Raw genomic sequence first — 19,773 nt, 5'->3', positions numbered from 1 at the left:
ATATTGCCCTACTGACTCCCTTGGACTAATCCCTTCTACATTTTTATTTTTTAGCGCAGGTTTTGTGTTTCAGTGTGCCCTAGGGTTAATATAAGCCTGCTAACTTAAGCTAATGGTTATGTATGGCCGTCCTCCTGTTTTGTCTGGTATGCCATGCAAACGTTTACTACAGATGTCAATGTCCACCTAGTCAGACTAACGCTATGCTTCACCACTTTACTAATCAGGTCAGCATGTGCCAACTCGTATATTTCAGCCTTCCTTAGGAACATTGTAGTGAGATAGCATTGACGTTTCACCTAGCTGCCCTCACAGTAACGCATGGTAACCGTCACCAGAGGCTACACATACTACAACCGAACAAGACACATCGTACCTATCTAACATACCTCCTACCTAGGCTTAAACATTCTTATTACTCAGCCCAGCATGTGCTAAATCGTATTCATTTGTTTACACCCCTTGTGTAGTCAGTCAGTGTAACCAGACTCGTTTACTAAAAGCTTTGTCTCTCCGCTGACCACTTTTCTTACTAATATAATTGAAAAAGCGCAGATTAGCTACTATACTTTTATCATAGATATAATTTAACATGTTCATAGATTCACTTATTTTAAACACTGTTATCGCTAGTCTTCTCGATATGTTTAACGTGTGCCTACTGCCATCTCATTATCTGATATACCGTGTTTTTGCTTGTTTATTACTCTTGAAAAAAAAAAAAATGTGCATTTGTTCTTAATTGCCACAGACATATGTCTTTCGAAATGCCTGTAATTATTATCGTGGCATATTAAACTTGCCTGTCAAGCTTTTGCACAACTAAAATAAAGAATTAAAAAAAAAAAAAAAAAAAAAAAAAAAATAATGTAATATGCTGTATGCGATACATACATAAAGTAAGTTGTGTAAGTGATAGTAAATATGAACACACATAAATATGAATAAAATGAAATAAAAATGCATCTGAATAGACAATAATCTATTCATAAGAACCTGCAGTTTAGTAAAATAACACCTAAATAATAAATACTAGTATATTTAGTGGTAGTGCTATTTGTGAGTCTAAAAACCGAGCTAATTATCCCTTATTATTTCCTACTACCAGCAATGTTTAACATAGTTAGAAATAAAAATGATATAATATAGTGAGGTTCCTACAAAAAAAAGAAAAACACTTTAGTTTAATGTGGTAATGTGGTATATATTTAACTAAAATAACTTGATCATAACATTGCTTTATTACTGATAAATAGTTTTAATTAATGTAAACCTTACATTTCCCTTTTTTTTTGCTTCATGTTTATACATTTAATTGTTTCCTTTATAAACTATTAGTTTCAAAACTGACGTTCTAGCCGTGAAGACTCTTGTGAACCATGAAGTAAATGAGATCAGAATCTTATGATCAACCCGAACAGTTCCCATTAAAGTATTACTCTCTCCAAACTTCTGTCATTTTAGAAAATGCAACTCAGCTTGGCATACTTGGCATATTCCTAACAGCTGTACTTTTCTCAGTCAAAATAAATGTTGATTGTAAATAAATAAATAAATAAATAAATAAATAAGCATTACTCTACAGCACGGGTAGGCAACCTTTGTCACTTAGATGTTGTGGACTACATCTTGCCTGATGCTATACCAGCATTATGGCTGTGAGAGCATTATGGGAGATGTAGTTCAAACATCTAGAGTGCCAATGTTCTACAGTATAAATATACATGCTATAGTCAGTAGTCAGTTATTACCACAAGGTATGCCTATACAGAAGTGGTGTTAATATAATACCTCTGTTCTTCTGTTCTACTGCCAATTGCTTTTCTATGGTTTCCCTCTGCTCTCGTTCCCTGAAAAGTTCCATCTTCAATTCAGTCTTCTCCATTTGTACTTGTTTCTCTTGAGCTCGGGCATTATCTATAGCCACCTTCAACAAACCCTATAAAAGAATCAAAACAACAGTCATCATTAAATATGCTACACAGTGTGTGCAATATGTGTTTGTACAAAAATCTCAATTATTAATCATTTGTATACCAAGTCCCATGTTCAGTGTCACGTGTGGTTTATGCTTTGCAATTAGGAAAGAACATCAATGCATTCTACCTTCCAAGGGGCCCCATATGATTTATTAACTTCTCCATTACATAAACCATATTTTTAGCTCTTCTGCTACATATAACCCCCATTGATGTGTTTTCATTAAAAAAAATTGTTTTACACTTTGTCCCCACAGCCAACAAATCATTAATTGCAAAAACATTTGATTATATATATTATGTCAAAATAGTTAATCTCCAACTCACCTATAGTCCCAAAATTGTCGATTTTATACAATGGTTCAGTTTAACTATTTTATTTAGCCCAGATGCTTTTCATAGTAAAGATAAACATTTTAAAAATATGAACCGCATTCACTAAAACATAAATCTGTCTTTATTGAAACAATAGAAACATGGAAAGCCCTTATGTTTTTAGACTGATTTACATTATTCAGCAATGATTTCCTTTGTTTTACTTCATCAGCAACAAACAATTAGCAACAAATAAAAGAGATCATTACATCAAGTGCCCCTTTAGATCACCCCAATTAAATTTTTAGTTTAGCTTTATTTTAATTCTAAGATACTAAATTCTAATTTTCTGCTCTGATTGATCTTGTTGACTTATCTTTGAAAGATGTACTCTGTGTGCAATGTCTAGAGATTATTTAGCAATATGCCAATCCTGGCAGTACTTAATGTGTTGATTGTTTGCATTATGAATAACGAACATACGTGGATAACGTGAAAAAATACAACATTCTTGAATTGTGAAGACACAATTTGCAGGAATTGAAGGCATATGGAGATTACATAAAAATAAGTAAGCCCTATTATATTTTTGGAATGGTTAAGCAAGAATATTTTTTATAGAGAGTTGTAAAATAGTAAGAATGTTATGAGAACATTTTTTTTAATGACAATAGGTATTGACTTGAAGAATATATAACTCATTTGGGAGATTCATATGTCATGTGCTAGATTTATTTAACATGAAAAACAAATGATTACTGAGTAATTTCTTCATAATATGCAAAACAAATATGTTTGCAAGCTATCAGGGAAAGCATGGGAACTTTAGGCGTATATACCGTATATACTCGAGTATAAGCCACATTTTTTTTTTTGCTGAAAAACCCCAACTTGACTTATACTCAAGTCAGTGTCTGTATTATGGCAATTTGCGTTGCCATAATACAGACAGGGGGCTGTGGGGGCTGCAGAGAGTTTACTTACCTCTCCTGCAGTTCCTGTCAGCTCCCTCCTCCTCCGCGCCGGTCCGGTCAGCACCTCTGCCAGCTCCCAGTGTAAGTCTCGCGAGAGCCACGGGGTCATAGTGCGGCTCTCGCGAGACTTAGTGTGAGCTGACAGGGGAGCTGACCGGACCGGCACAGAGGAGAAGGGAGCTGACAGGAGCTGCAGGAGAGGTAAGTAAGAGCTCTGCCAGCCCCCTCCTACACAGTGCCCATCCACTGGACCACCAGGGAGTGAGAGCCCCCCTCCTTGCCAAGTATCAAGCAGGGAGGGGGACAAAAAATAATAAAAATATAAATAATAATAATAATAAAAAATAAAAATCATAAAAAAATAAAAAATTATTTAACAAAAAAATATTAAAATAATAATAATAATAATAATAATAATAATAATAATAAAAATGCCCACCCCCCACCAAGGCTCTGCAACACACACACACACACACACACACACACACACACACACACTGCATTCATACACACACACTGCACTCATACACACTGCACTCATACACACACACTGCACTCATACACACACACTGCACTCATACACACACACTGCACTCATACACACACACTGCACTCATACACACACTGCATTCATACACACTGCATTCATACACACTGCATTCATACACACACTGCACTCATACACACACTGCACTCATACACACACTGCATTCATACACACACACTGCATTCATACACACACACTGCACTCATATACACACACTGCACTCATATACACACACTGCACTCATATACACACACTGCATTCATACACACACTGCACTCATATACACACACTGCATTCATTATATACACACACTGTAAATAAATATTCAATTAATATAATTTTTTTAGGATCTAATTTTATTTAGAAATGTACCAGTAGCTGCTGCATTTCCCACCCTAGTCTTATACTCGAGTCAATAAGTTTTCCCAGTTTTTGGGGTAAAATTAGGGGCCTCGGCTTATATTCGGGTCGGCTTATACTCGAGTATATACGGTACCCAAGCTCTCATTTAAAAGTTTTTTTTGTTTTTGTTTTTTCATTTATTTATTAATTTTCAAAACAATCAGGGTTCATCACTAAACTTGGGAGTTGTGTGTTAAAAATATCTGATCTGAAAAAAACAATCACATTCTGGCCATTTTTGAGTTCCAATTTGGATTTTAATTTGATACAATTCTGAGTTTATTAAGTAAACAGATAGTTTCTGAGTATTGAATATAATAAATAACATCTTGATTTCTCAGATCCCTCTAGTGGCATTTTGTAATACCCAAGTAAAAAAAACATACAACTATAACAAGAACAAAAAGGTTTGTCTATAGATTCAGAAAGAAAGTTAATTAAAATTTTCCATACATACTAAACTAAATTTTGTGCCCAAATCCCTGTTTCCATCTTTCCATCCTAAAGTCCCACATTTCTAGTCGATGTGTCTGAACTGCACAGCAAAAATATTCACAATAATGTGTCTTAAAACTACAACAAATGTGTTTAGAATCAGTCTGAGTAAGTAAGACACATTGTTCTTCTTCTAAATGTCATTTTAGTTACATAAATTATTAGTAAGCCAACTAAAAATGTCTTAGAACAGCCTCACTCCTGGCCCCACTCACACTACTAAAAATTTAAATGCCCTTTTTTGTCCATTTGAAATGTTGGGAGATGTGTTATAATGTTTCTAGTGTGTTCTAGACCTTCATGACAAAAACATTTAAGGAGTGATTAATGTTTTAATGATCTGTAGGGACACTGTAGGCCCTAAAATGGATTCATCTCAGTGAATGAAGTTGTCATAGTGTATGGAGTCCTTCGGAACTGTCCTTCCATTTAATCTTATAACATTTTAATGTTTTAATGCTAAACAAGTGTCCCTAGCAGCCCACCCCCACTGGGCTAATGTAGAAACATTAACTTAACCCCTTCAGGACGGAGTCAATAGTACACGTTCTGATCAAAACAAAACGTAAACAAAAACTGGAATTTGCGCTATATGTCTGTCCACCCGTAGTTCCCCTCTTTCATATTAAATGCACCCACACTTATTATATATCATTTTGTTCAGGAGAAACAGGGCTTTCATTTCATATAAAATATTTGTATATGAAACAATTTATTATGAATAAAATAAAAAAAAAACTGTGAGAATTTTTTTTTTTTTTTTTTAAATTTGTAGTTCCGCCTCACATTTTAGCTGTAAATGTCATAATATTGTTAGGTTTTACTGCAACAAAATGCACATATTTGTAATCAGCGATGTCTCACGAGTACAACAGTACCCCCCATTAACAGGTTTTATGGTGTTTTGGAAAGTTACAGGGTCAAATATAGAACGTTCCATTTTCAAATTGAAATTTGCCAGATTAGTAATGTTACCTTTGAGACGGTGTGGTGGCCCAGGAATAAGAATTACCCCCATAATGGCATACCATTTGAAAAAGTAGACAACCCAAGGTATTGAACGTGGGGTATGTTTAGTTTTTTTTAGTAGCCACTTAGTCACAAACACTGGCCAAAGTTAGCGTTCATATTTGGTTTTGTGTGAAAAAAGCAAAAAACTAATATTTGGCCAGTGTTTGTGACTAAGTGGCTACTAAAAATGACTGGACATACCCCATTTGCAATACCTTGGGTTGTCTACTTTTGCAAATGGTATGCCATCATGGGGGTAATTCTCATTCCTGGGCTACCATACGCTCTCAAAGGCAACATAACTAATCTGGCAAATTTCAATGTCAAAAAAATGAAATGCAAGCCTTATATGTGACTCTCTAACTTTCCAAAACACCATAAAACCTGTACATGGGGGGTACTGTTATTCTCGTGAGATTTCACTAAACACAAATATTAGTGTTTTAAAACAGTAAAACATAATACAACAATAATATAGTCCATAAAAGTGCCGTTTGTTTGTAAAAAATGCAAAAAACGTCACTTTTACTTAAAATATCATCGTTGTAATACAATTTACCAGTTTTAAACACTAATATTTGAGTTCAGCGAAGTCTCCCGAGTAAAACAGTACCCCCTATGTACAGGTTTTATGGTGTATTGGAGAGTTACAGGGTCTAATATAGTGCTTGCGAATTAAATTCTCTGCACTTTCTCCCTGTGTTGTCAGGCATGTCAATCAAATTTTAATTAATCAAATGACATAATTATGTTAAAAAATTACTTAAATATACACGTAGAATTTTAATATATATGCATTTATAGGTATATAAATTCTACGTGTATACTAATGTAATCTTTTATGTAATTATATGTATTTATCTCTATATATATATTTGCGGTTATTTGTATTTTATATATAGATAGATATATATAGAATGTCATTCTAAGTGTATTCTGTTTCCAATATATATATATTAATAACAAAATACAGTTAGAATGAAATTACATATGAATATATAATTTATTTTATATTTTGTTTCAATATTTTATTTATTTATTTAATTATTTTATTTATTTATTATTGTAATTATGCGTATATATATATAATATATATGTAGATCTATTATATATATAATATATATACATATTATATATATGTAACGTCATTCTAAGTGTATTTTAATATTAATATATATACTAATATTAATATTAAAATACATTACGTATGACGTTACATATATATAATATGTATATATATTATATATATAATATATATACATATTATATATATATAAAAAGGCATTTAATTTATTTTAGAACATTTTAATATTTTTTTTTTACACTACCTACCAGCAGGGGGACTGTCTAATATTTTAGACAGTCCCCCTGCTGGCAGATCCATAGCCAGCTATAGGGGGCCATGTGATCGCTCTTTGAGAGCGATCACATGGCCCCCGGGGGCCTCATTTGCCGGAGGGGGGCTGCCTGGGCTCTCAGACAGCCCCCCAGAAGAGGATCGCGGCGGAGGTGAGTACACCTCTGCTCCTGGGGCTGCAAGCCGTTACGGCGTTCTATGCCGCCGCAACGGCTTTAAAGGCCTTTAAAGCCGCGACGGCATAGAACGCCGTAACGGCGTTAAGGGGTTAAGCAGCAATGGACAACTGTGATTGCCTAAGAGTGTGATCTGATTGCAGTGTGCCAATCACAGCCCCATGTCTGGTATACATTGGTATGGCAAGTGTATAATCTTTGCCATAGCTATATTTACAGTAGGGGCTGGTGTGTGTCCAGAAACCCTCATTCATTTTTAAACTTCTTGAACATACTTTAACACTGAATTGATGGACAGAGTCAGGATAATTCTACAGTGCCCCTTTAAAGAAACACCCCAATGACCATAACTACAACAGCTCTCTGCCAAATATGAAGTAAAAACATGTCTATGAATTTGGTGGGGGTGGGGGTGGGGCCAGGTTACTCCTGGCACTATGGTGCTTCGAGTGAACCTTTAACTAAAGAGTAATAATGTTAATATTTGTTCAACATTTGTTGAATGTTATTGTTCGTTATTTTCAAACAAAGGCTAGGGTGCACACATTTACATTGGATAAGTCATCAAAGTAAAGCAAAAATAACTATTGAATTCTTCTGTAATATTATTCAGTAGATATTTCTAAATGCTTACAATACTTCTCTCACAGACATTTACTGGCTCAGGTAAGTTAAATCAAGCTTGAGAGTGATGGATTTAGAGCTTACTGATCTGGTGATACAAAACAGAATGCTGAAGGTATCCAATTCTAGAAATGGTTTGGGCTTAGACAAAGGCCCTAGACCTAGTAATTTGCTGGACCCAATTCACAAGAGCTACATAAAGAATGAAGGGGGATCCCAATCGGTAACCTGCTTAGATCTTAAAGGAACACTCCAGACCCCTAAAGCACTTTAGCTTGCTGAAAAGCTTTATCTGCGAAGAGTGTGTCTTATTGTTTTTTTATTTTGGAAAAAGTGCAGATTTCAATCGAAATTGACATTTTTATAAATTATACTGGTTTCACCCCCATGGCTATTCTAGCAAACAAAGGGTATTGTTAATTCCTGGTTTGGTTAGCTTATTTACACGGAACTCAAAAACTAGCACTTGCCCAGAGCACCTACACTTGCAAAGACTTCCCATTGAGCTGCATTGGGAAGTCTGTGATTGGACAGCCACATCAAGTCTGGGTGGAGTTAGAAGAGGAGGGCTTGAAAAGGCAGCATACAAGAGAACTGCAGGTTTTGCAAGCTGTTTCTTAGATATACCCCCAATAAAAAAATGCATTACTAGATCCATGCAAGTTTTATTTACGGTATATGTACTAAGCAATGATTTTTATTTGTTTTGTATTTGGGCAGTGAGGTGGCCTTTATGTATTGAGCAGCAGATGAAGGAACTTAAAAATAAAATATTCCTAGCATAACAAAGATTAAAAAGGTTGAGAAACTCTACACTGAGCATCCTATTCTGTATCACTTTATGTATACAGCTTAGAATGTTCAGGTTAGAAATATTACCACCCCCATATCAAAAGGCTCAACCATTTGTCTCTGTTTAAAAAAACGTTAGTTTAAATTCCTGTATTTCTTTTTTTAACTATTGAAATGAGAATAACAGGGCATTCCTCTTGTCAGTAAATCCCCAATTTCTATTTATTTTTTTAATCTTAAATTACTGTGAGGTTTAGTTTCCATGGAACACTAGAGCACGTTGTGTCAGCAGTAATTCTATTTAGCATGAAAACTGTTGCTTAGTTGCAAAAAAGCCTTCATCTAAGTTTTGTTTGCTGCCTGTTTAATAAGTAATAATAATATAATCACTGGGAAAGGATAGAAAAGGAAACATACATTGGTGTCATGTGGCATTTTTGCTGCAGTGCAACATGACACCTGTTTATGTCAGGCCAATTTGCACCAAATGTTTTTTATAGCATGGACAAGCTAATTAACTATTTTTTTTATAAAGTGCATTGTTGTTATGCATTTCGTTGAATATTGTAAAAATATCAATATCTTATCATTTTGTTTTGGAGAGTGCAAATGTCAATGCATAGGAAAAAAACAATATTGTAGATTTTTGTATGTTGTAATTCATACTACACTTGTTATTTATATGTGAAAACATAAAGAAACTGGGAAACTGGGAAACTGGGAAACTGCAACAAAATAACTTTAAGCTACGTAAACATTTTGAAGATATTTTACCACCATGGATTATACCGTTTATTTAGGCATTCAGAATTGCCATTTTAGAATGGGTTTCTTAAAAGAGGCCATAGTTGTTAAAGGCACCATAACCACTTAAATAAATTGAAGCAGTTATATCACCTACAGTGTCTAATTAAGAAATTAGAGAAACAAATTATTTTAACATTTTTTTGTGTGTTATGGTAATAGTGTCTATTGTTTTATGTACAGGTTTATACATGGGGTTTGCTTTTTTCCCCAAGGACAATCTTCTCACTGTAACCTAATATGCCTACTGTCAATTCAATGCTTCACGTAGAAAGCACATTACAGACCTATGCCACAAATCCTGTGGATGCACTGCAAACAATGCTGCATTTGGCATCATCATGCTGTGAGTGTTTTGGCCAAATGTGAAGACCTTTGAAAAAAATATAGGTCTTAAATGGGCACTCTAAATACCAAAACCACTAGCTCAATGTTGTGATTTTAGTTCAAGCATCCTGACCTAGAATACTCATTGGTAAACACTGCCTTTTCAGTGAAAAGATAGTGTTTACATTGAGCAATAAAAACAATTCTAGTGACTGTCTAGTGTTGTTTCCCTACTGTTCTTAAGACATTTGACTGACACTAGGTGGTGTCACACCCAACATGAAATCATAGAATGCTCCCCACAGAGATGCATCCTTTTCTTATGTGATTTGCACAGCAGGTGCATGCACTGTACGCTACCCATTGTTTCTCAATTGAGAAGTCATTTTTGGTGAAGACTAAAAGATGAGTAAATATTCTTTATTTTAGTTTTACAGGGACTAAATCTAAGTCTTCACAAATAAATTCTAACATTAGACATCTTACAATTACTAATTCTAAGAGTAGAGTTTCCATTTAAAGACTAGTACGTTGAGTGGCTATATGGCTGATGGCCACTACAGCTGTGTTTTAGGTAAAATGGAAACACTGGCATTCCTCAGAAATGGTAATGTTTTAGATTGCCAGACTAAACCAGTAGCATTTATGCACCAAAACTACTACATTAAGATTTAGTGGTTTTGGTGCCGAGTGTCCTTTTAATTGTTTTTTTATTTCCATGTGTATTCTTTATGTGCAGCTTTGCATGGAATATGGCAACCGTACCATATCATGGCATAGCAAACTCAACAATATTTTACACCCATCTTATTTGTATTGCATATTGCGTGAAATATTTATTAGTTTTATTTATGTATTTATTTTTAACAAACATTGTAGAGCCCATCATGTCTTATCAGATTCTATAAACAATTTTTTTTAAAGGCTTTGATTCTTTTTTGCATAGAAGAGTATTCAAGGATAATTGGTTTATATGCAAACAGGTAGTTTATCCAAGGAGAAATCTGATTGCCATTATGGAGTTAAGAAGGATATTTTCCCCTTTTTGTTGCATAATCGGAAATGACTACAGTGCCATTTTTTGCCTTCTTTTGGATCAACAGCATAATGGGCTTCAGGCTTGATCTTGATGGACTTTAGTCTTTTTTTTCTACCTCGACAATGATGTAACTTTATATTACAAACACTTGTGCTCCACTGTCTGAAGAACAACACATTTCCTTAAGAAAAACTCGAAACTTTAGCATTTGCCAAATTTCATAGCAGCTTTGTCTCTTCACAAATTCTCATCTCATCATCACTGTGTAATATATTTTTAATTCTGTTATGATTACTTAAAGAAATTACGTTAGTCTATTTATATTTCGATAGGCCTACCTGAATATTTGTCAGTAGTGTCTCTATGGAAGACAAACCATCAGGAAACAGAAAGGGAGATGGGAAGCCTGGAGGTAGAGGTTGCCCGTGTCCAGACAGGGAAAGTTTTTCAAAGCTTTCTCTTGCAGTTGGTGTTGAGAGCGGGGTCTCATCTGTATGTGATTGAAACAAAAATATAGAACAAGTTACGCTTGTCTGTTTTTATTAGACCTCAGTAATGGTTTCCCTAGTGGTTTCCAGAACATTTATTGCAAATTGGTTCTTGCTATCAAGAGAAAATGCTTTCTGCTGAATTTTCTTTAATGAAAAAGCTGCGGAGATACAACAAGATAACATTAATGAGTAACTTTATAAGCCTTTTAAATGTGGTCTCTAATGAGACTGAGTTTACAATGCAAGAGAATCTTTCTAAAACAAATATTATCTCACATATACTAGTGATAATATATTCAGGCTGCCTTTATGACTACCTTCCAATTATCTAATTTTAGTTGATGTTGTACTGTGCCAGGCTTGACAAATAGAAGATTGTGTTTAAATGTTAGGAAGAAGTAACATTTGCATTGTAATAAGAGGCCATGTTTAAAAACAATACTGGAATTGTATTTGTGTTTAAAATCGTGAACATAAATACATATATTATTGATCATGCAATATATTTCTGCCGTTTTTGCTATGTAAATGCTGTCAAAGACTGCCGGTGTTACAGCTCAAGCACATGCTGTCCAAACCACCAAATATAAAATGATGTAATGAAGAAAGTACCAATTACACTACAGGTTGGCCTATGTTATCATAATTCAAAGACAAGTATTCATTGATTTTCTAATTTATTTAAAATTTGCGCTATGTAAATTATAATACAAATATAATTTAAAAATATATTTTTTTAAATTGTATTTGTATTATAATTGATATAGCGCAAATTTTAAATGAATTAGAAAATCAATATATATATATATATATATATATATATATATATATATATATATATATATATATATATATATATATATATATTTATATATATATATATATATATATATTGATTTTCTAATTCATTTAAAATTTGTATCCATGAGGCATATTATATCCATGAGGCTGGTTCACAAGGGCTTCTTTAAATGTTAAAACATAACACTTATTACCAATGTTTGTTAGCTAACTTTTCATTTATCGAGAATATAATAGAAGTTATGTTTTAACTTTGTTTAATCTTATTTTTTTTTAATATGTGTAATCAACTCTTTAAATTTTGTTTCAAATCATTTCAAGCAAATCTCTTCAGGTCAACCTATTAGTGCTGCACACTAATGGACAACAGTTCAGTCTATCATGCTTTAAAGAATAAATAGATAAATCCTGCTTTACCCAACCCATCAATCCTGAATATATTACTAGTGTTGAAGAATCTTATTCCACATAAAATTTGTGATCGGTCAAGTCAAATAATGATGACAGAAATATTTGAGTAATTATAAGGTAGGACAGAGCTGAATCTTTCCACCCAACTCTCTAAATACAAAGGTAGAAGCATTATTGTTTATTTATGGAGTGCTTCTTTACATTGCCAAACCCTTAATATTGGTGTTCTGAGAAGCAAGACACTGGTGGGAGGGGTGTATCGAGTGCTCTGCTCCTAGGGGGCTGAGTCACCTAGAACTGGTAGGTCAGTCTGTGTCAGTGCATACCAGGCTGCCTTTCAATGAAGTGGGCAGATCTTGAAGGAAGCATTGTTGTAGTGCTCTCTGAAGGATCTTACTGCCATGAGAGCAGCACGCGCATGACTAATGATGAGCTTACACTACACTTTTAAGGGACAGTTCTTCCTGACTTTGTTTAGGGAACAAAGTCAGGAAGACAAGACAGTACCCAAAAAATAGCCGAACCCGGGACAGTTTTGCAGGCCTGCATTGCAGCTTTACCCATTTCACTCATAATTACAAGATAGACACACATAGCTTCTTCCTTCATTTAGAGGATGAGGGGGAGGACAATTTATTAAAAAATACTTGGTTGGGAAATCCAAGTGCCATGCCTGGTTAGGCAATCAACTCAAAATGGAGCTTAGAAATCTGTTAGCTAATAATAAGTTAGCTTAGAGAACAGATGACCAGTTTTACATTATACTAACCACACTACATAGGTATATAACAGCAGAATTAACGAGATCAGACTTCAGCAAATAACACACATATCTCCATCATTTAGTTTATAGTATGATGCAATAACTTTAAGTAGCTAAGAGATCCCATTAGGGTCCCAATACCAAATGCCAAATAATAAATGAATCCATTCATACCCAGTACTCTGGTCCTAATAGCTATAGGAAATACTCCTAATTCGACTAATTTATTCACCTAAATATGACTATGGGGTGCCTATTCCCTAGTCGCTGGTCTGAAACGATAAATAGGTTAGAGGTACTGAACATTTTCCTTAAAAACCCTAATCCCTCAATCTGTCTCTTAATTATTGGGGGTTGCTGTAAAAAAAAAAAATAATAATACTAAAAAAAAAAATAAACAAATACCTGTCAAAAACTTGTTTTAAAGTATTTTAGGTGAAAAGTGGGTTGAAGAAATTATCACATCTTTCTTGTTACAAGCTGCAGTCTTACGGACTCTGTACATGTTTTTTTAATTTTATTTTAAAGGTTAACTGTAACAATAGCAGGCATGCACACTGTTGCAATGCTAGGTGACCTTACTGACTGTTCATCTGTTGGGACCTTAAGCTGCTCTTTTACACCCCCACCGTAATATAGTAAGGCATAACTTTAGCATACGGTGAATATCAATGCATGATTTTGTCAAGTGTTAAATATGTTCAAGAATCTACCAACAAGTCTACGTTTATTATTTGAAATCATTGCTAGGATAGACAAGAGTTTCCCAGTTTAACCCCTGTGAACCAAAGGAATCATGAAGACGTTGTACTGAATTGCTTAGCCCTCCGGCAATCCACCTATTAATGTACATTTTATGAGCAAGAACATCTAATAATTTTGCTAAAGGGATTAATCAACATTGTTGGGCTATGTACATAGGAAACACACCCCTTAGGAACTCATGCATATTTGTAATGAGCAGATTTGCATATGTATCAGCTCACTATAACTTGAGGCTGAGAAATTGCATCTAGAGCAATAACAAACATCTAGTGCACTGAATCTGACGGAAAATGCCAAGTTTAATAAAACTCGTGTCCAGTTCTGAAATGCTGGTAAATGGATGGCAAACCTTAATGAAGGTGCCATTGGGACTGATAACATGCCATATAAAAGAAACAGTGCAATAAGGGTAAAGTGCTTAGTAAAATAAAATACATTGCTCAGGGGAAAGATTCACATATTATGGTGGAAACTGTCATCCATACTTTCCTACATAGCAACTGCTTAAATTGTTACATCTACAGTCGATTATTTACATGTCAAACGGTGGCTGAGCTATTTATCACAGTGTGAAAGGCTGGAATTTTATGGTTTCTACTATTGTGGCTCCTTCAGCACCAATTTCTTTCATTACTTCTTAACATTCAAACGGAAATGCAAAGATGTAAACTACAATATTAAATTGTTTTCCCTGCCAGATATGCTTCCTTTTCACATTAATCCTGTACAAGTCAATTGAGCAGTCGCCATGGATTGACATTGAAATATCATGAGCACAGAAGACGGTAAACTATGTCAGTCAAGTAGATTTTTATTGCATTGCTGTTATATATGCCAATTCTATTCTGCATCCTATATTTGTGCATATGTTTTAATGGCATTTAATGTTCTAGTACTTTTAGCATGAGTATATAGTGATTGGGCATATATAGAGCAGAAGATGTACAGTGTTAACCCCTTCTACCCTAACAATGCATACATTTCTGGCAATGCAAATCAAAAGGTAACACATAAATCCCTACCTATGTCCTTGCTCCAATGCTGCATTTCACCCCGCAGAGAAACAAATTACTCAGTTTCTAAAATTTCAATGCTGATGGACTATAAAAATCCTCTGTTCCACAACCACACTTAATTTAAAGGACCACTCTAGGCACCCAGACCACTTCAGCTTAATGAAGTGGTCTGGGTGCCAGATCCAGCTAGCTTTTACCCTTTTTTTTATAAACATAGCAGTTTCAGAGAAACTGCTATGTTTATACTGAGGGTTAAGCCAGCCTCCAGAGCCTCTAGTGGCGCTTGCGTGCTTCTCACTGTGAAAATCACAGTGAGAGCACGCAAGCGTCCATAGGAAAGCATTATGAATGCTTTCCTATGCGACCGGCTGAATGCGAGCGCGGCTCCTGCCGCGCATGCGCATTAAGCCGATGACGTCGCGAGGAAGAAGAGGAGGAGGAGGAAAGCTCCCCGCCCGGCACTGGAGAAAGAGGTAAGTTTAACCCCTTCCTCCCCCCAGAGCGCGGCGGGAGTGGGTCCCTGAGGGTGGGGGCACCCTCAGGGCACTCTAGTGCCAGGAAAACGAGTATGTTTTCCTGGCACTAGAGTGGTCCTTTAAGCATCTTACAGCTAGAGGTGGGTAGGAGGGAAGGAAGGCTTTAAGCACACCAAGTACAAGAGCTGATAAAAGGTATGGAAAATCCAATAAGTACAGATATAGTAATTACTTCTCACAATGGTGCAGGGCCGGACTGGGATAAAAATTCGGCCCGGGCATTTTTTTATCACAGCGGCCCACTAAGAAGGGGCGGGGCAGAGAGGGTGTGTTTTGTCGTCACTAACGACAAACACGCCCCCTTCTCAAAGTGCAGGCCAGGGCAGACCATGCGCAGAGCTCTGCTAAAGAGCTCTAGCATGAGAAAAAAGCCCTGTATTTGTTCTGCACAGTGCAAGCAAATTTAATAACATGCTTGCACTGTGTTTCCTTGCAACTTGTCTCTGGTGTCTCTATAAATGGATACCAGGAGACAAAAATGCCAGGAAAGAGTATTGTGCTGTGTTTGGAGCCTGCTTGTGGAATTGTGTGTGTGTGTGTATAGAGTGAGCTGATTGTGGTGTGGTATTGTGTAATAAGGTCGGCTTTAGTCGTTGTGTTTGTGGTGTAATGTAATGCATATGTGGCTAGGGGCTGTAGAGAATGTGTGTATAGGGGATGTAGCAAGTGTGTGCATACAGGCTATAGTGTGTGTGTGTGTGTGTGTGTGTGTATATGTGATGTAGTGTTTGTAGAGAGTGTGTGTTTAGGGGTGTAGTATGTGTTTGCTTACAAGGAATCTAGTGTGTGTATAGGGGATCCAGAGTGTGTATGTCAGGAATGTAGTGTGTGTGTGCGTGTGTGTGTATATATATATATATATATATATATATATATGTTTGGAAGTATTGTGTATGTGTGTGGTGCAGTGTGTTGGGGAGGTTCTGTGTGTATGTGAGGGGTGCAGTATGTGTGTATGATGGATGCTGTGTATGATGTGTGTGAGGGTGCAGTGTGAGGGTGCTGTGTATGATGTGTGAGAGAGTGCTGTGTATGACGTGTGTGAGTGCGCTGTGTGTGAGAGTGCCGAGTGTGATAGTGCTGTGGATGATGTGTGAGAGTGCTGTGTGTGAGAGTGCTGTGTGTTATGTGTGTGAGTGCTGTGTGTGATGTGTTTTGTGATAGTGCTGAGTGTGATGTGTGTGAGAGTGCTGTGTGTGATGTGTTTTGTGATAGTGCTGATTGTGATGTGTGTGAGAGTGCTGTGTGTGAGAGTGCTGTGTGTGAGAGTGCTGTGTGTGAGAGTGCGGAGTCTGATAGTGCTGTGGATGATGTGCGTGAGTGCTGAGTGTGATGTGTGTGAGAGTGCTGTGTATCATGTGTTTTGTGATAGTGCTGAATGTGATGTGTGTGTGAGTCCTGAGTGTGATGTGTGTGAGAGTGCTGTATGTGAGAGTGCTGTGGATGATGTGTGTGAGTGCTGAGTGTGATGTGTGTGAGAGTGCTGAGTGTGATGGGTGTGAGAGTGTTGTGTGTGAAAGTGCTGTGATGGGTGTGAGAGTGCTGTGTGTGATGGGAGTGAGAGTGTTGTGTGTGATGGGAGTTAGAGTGTGATGGGAGTGATGTGTGTGATGGGAGTGAGAGTGCTGTGTGTGATGGGAGTGAGAGTGCTGTGTGTGAATGTTAGAAGGGATTGAGTGTTGGGGGTAAAATAAAATTAAAAAGTAGCATTATGTCCCCCCCTCCCTTCTTACCTGTAGCCTCGGACGTGGGGGGGGACCGGCACGCTGGTGAGTGAGAGGGGGGGACCGGCACGCTGGTATCTTCCCTGGTGGTCCAGTGGGTGAGTGAACTCTAGCCTGCGAGGCTAGAGTTCACTCTCGCGAGATCCGGTCGTTGCCATGGCAACGCGCCGGATCTCACGAGAGGAACCCGGCGGAGCTGCAAGATAGTTCTTCGCCGGGTCCTCTACCTCCCTCCCTTCCTCCCTCCTCAGCCCCATGTTTCTCCAAGTGGGCTGGTGAGGGAGATCATTGATCTCCTCACCGGCCCCTCACTGAGAACAGCGGGGCCGGCGCTCGGATAGTGCCGGCCCTGCATAGACCGGCAGGGGAGATCCTGGAAACTTCCCCTGCCGGCCTCGGCCCTTGGCCACCACGGCCCACCGGGCATTTGCCCGGTGTGCCCGATGGCCAGTCCGGGCCTGCAATGGTCTACTTCTAGGACTGAAAAGAATTGTCCAAATACAAATAGTACTGACTTGGAGAATGCTTTTATAAATGGCTTTTTTTTCCATAAAATGTGTACTTCACTTGGTGTTCATTTTTAATGAGTGACATTCTACACTTCTGTAAATAACTCTGTAAGGCTTGTTAGTGAAACTGGGCATTGGTACCAAATTGAACCCTGAATGGTAAGCAGGCCCAGACTGGCCCACTATCAGGCGGGGGCGTGGCCGCCTGGTGCGCACTGGCCCGTGGGTCGCACGCTGCAATTATACAGTAACCGGCAGGAGGGGATGCACTATCTCCTGCTGGTCATAGGGTGTTGCGTGGCAAAGCAGGCAGACTGCAGTAGTGGAGCTTCTGTTCCCCTACCCGGTCTGACAGGAAGTGCTCACAGAGAGCACATGACTGCTTCATGTCAGACCGGGTAAAGGAACAGAAACTTCTCTACCAAGATCTGCCTGCTCAGCCACGCTAGAGCAAGGTACAGTGGGTGGGGGGTTATAATGGGATACATGGGGGCTGGGGAGGACTATATTGGGACTCATGGGGCCTGGGGGTGCTATAATGGGACACATGTGAGCTGGGGAGGGGGCTATAATGGGACACATGGGGGCTGGGGGGCTATAGGGACACATGGGGGCTATAATGAGACATATGGGGCTGGGGAGGGGGCTATAGGGACACATGGGGGCTGGGGAAGGGGCTATAATGGGACAAATTGTGGGGCTAAAGGGCTGGAGGAGGGTATAGGGACCCCCCTCCCCTCTAGTGGGACACATGGAGGTCTGGGAAAGAGGGCTAATAGGACACATGGAGGGTTGAGTGCTAATGGGACACATGGGGGGCTCATGGGACACATGTGGGCATGCTGCTGAGACACATGGAATGGATAATAAGACATATAGGGCTGGGAGGGGGCTAATGGGATGCATGGAGGGCTGTAAGGGTATAGGGACACATGGAGGGGTGGGAGGGAGGGCTCATAGGACACATGGAGTGCTGTGGGGCTAATGGGACACATGAGGGCGCTATTGAGGCACATGGGGGGCCTAATATAACACAAACAAGGCTGGAAGGGAGCTAATGGGACAAATGGGGGGCTAATAAGACACATGGAGGGGTTGGGGGGGTAATGAGACACATGGAGGGGTTGGGGGGTAATGGGACACATGGGGGCTCATGTGACACATGTGAGAATGCTGCTGAGACACATGGGAGGGCTAATAAGACATACAGGTCTGGGAGAAGGCTAATGGGATGCATGGAGGGCTGGGAGGGTATAGGGACACATGGAGGGCTGGGAGGGAGGGCTAATAGGACACATGGATGGCTGGGGGGCTAATGGGACACATGAGGGTGCTATTGAGACACATGGGAGGCCTAATAAAGCACATACAAGGCTGGGAGGGAGCTAATGGGACAAATGGGGGGCTAATGAGACAACTGGGGGCTAATAAGACACATGGAGGGGTTGGGGGGTAATGAGACACATGGAGGGGTTGGGGGCAATGAGACACATGGAGGGGCAGGGGAGTAAAAAGACACACAGAGAATCTGTGGAGTAAAAAGACACGGAGGGGTCTGGGGAGAGAGAGACAGGGAGGCTTAGAAAGACCAACAAAAGACACACAGAGGGATTGGGAGCTGTGGGGAAAGAGACACACAGAGGTGCTGGGGCCTGGTACAGACACTCGCAGAAGGTCTGGGGAAGAGGAGAATGAAACTCACAAAGGAGCTGTGGGGAAAGAGACACACAGAGGTCCTGCGGCCAGGAAAAGAGACTAACAGAAGGGCTGGGGAAAAGGAGAAAGAGACAAAGGGGCTTGGGCTAAGAGACACACGAAAGGGGCTTGGGGAAAAAGACACAAACAAAGTGCATCTTCACTTGTGTCTCCTGCTCTCCCTGTAATTTAGAGTTTACCGGTAAGAGAAAGACTTCAT

The 19,773-nt window shown here is 38.3% G+C and overlaps 1 protein-coding gene across 2 annotated transcripts in view; it reads right to left on the bottom strand.

The window, feature by feature from the left end:
* Window positions 1-19,773, bottom strand: part of DACH1 (dachshund family transcription factor 1) — a 326,763-nt gene that overhangs the window by 15,639 nt on the left and 291,351 nt on the right. For both annotated transcript variants that reach the window (XM_063425939.1, XM_063425940.1), the window contains 2 exons: window positions 11,181-11,332; window positions 1,792-1,939 (listed from right to left, as the gene is read on the bottom strand). In XM_063425939.1, the coding sequence (XP_063282009.1) occupies window positions 1,792-1,939; window positions 11,181-11,332 (300 nt within the window). The remainder of the gene's footprint in view (window positions 1-1,791; window positions 1,940-11,180; window positions 11,333-19,773) is intronic.

This window comes from Pelobates fuscus, chromosome 1, assembly GCF_036172605.1.
Source record: "Pelobates fuscus isolate aPelFus1 chromosome 1, aPelFus1.pri, whole genome shotgun sequence".
Taxonomy (NCBI): domain Eukaryota; kingdom Metazoa; phylum Chordata; class Amphibia; order Anura; family Pelobatidae; genus Pelobates; species Pelobates fuscus.
This window is presented reverse-complemented; position numbering and strand designations above follow the sequence as displayed.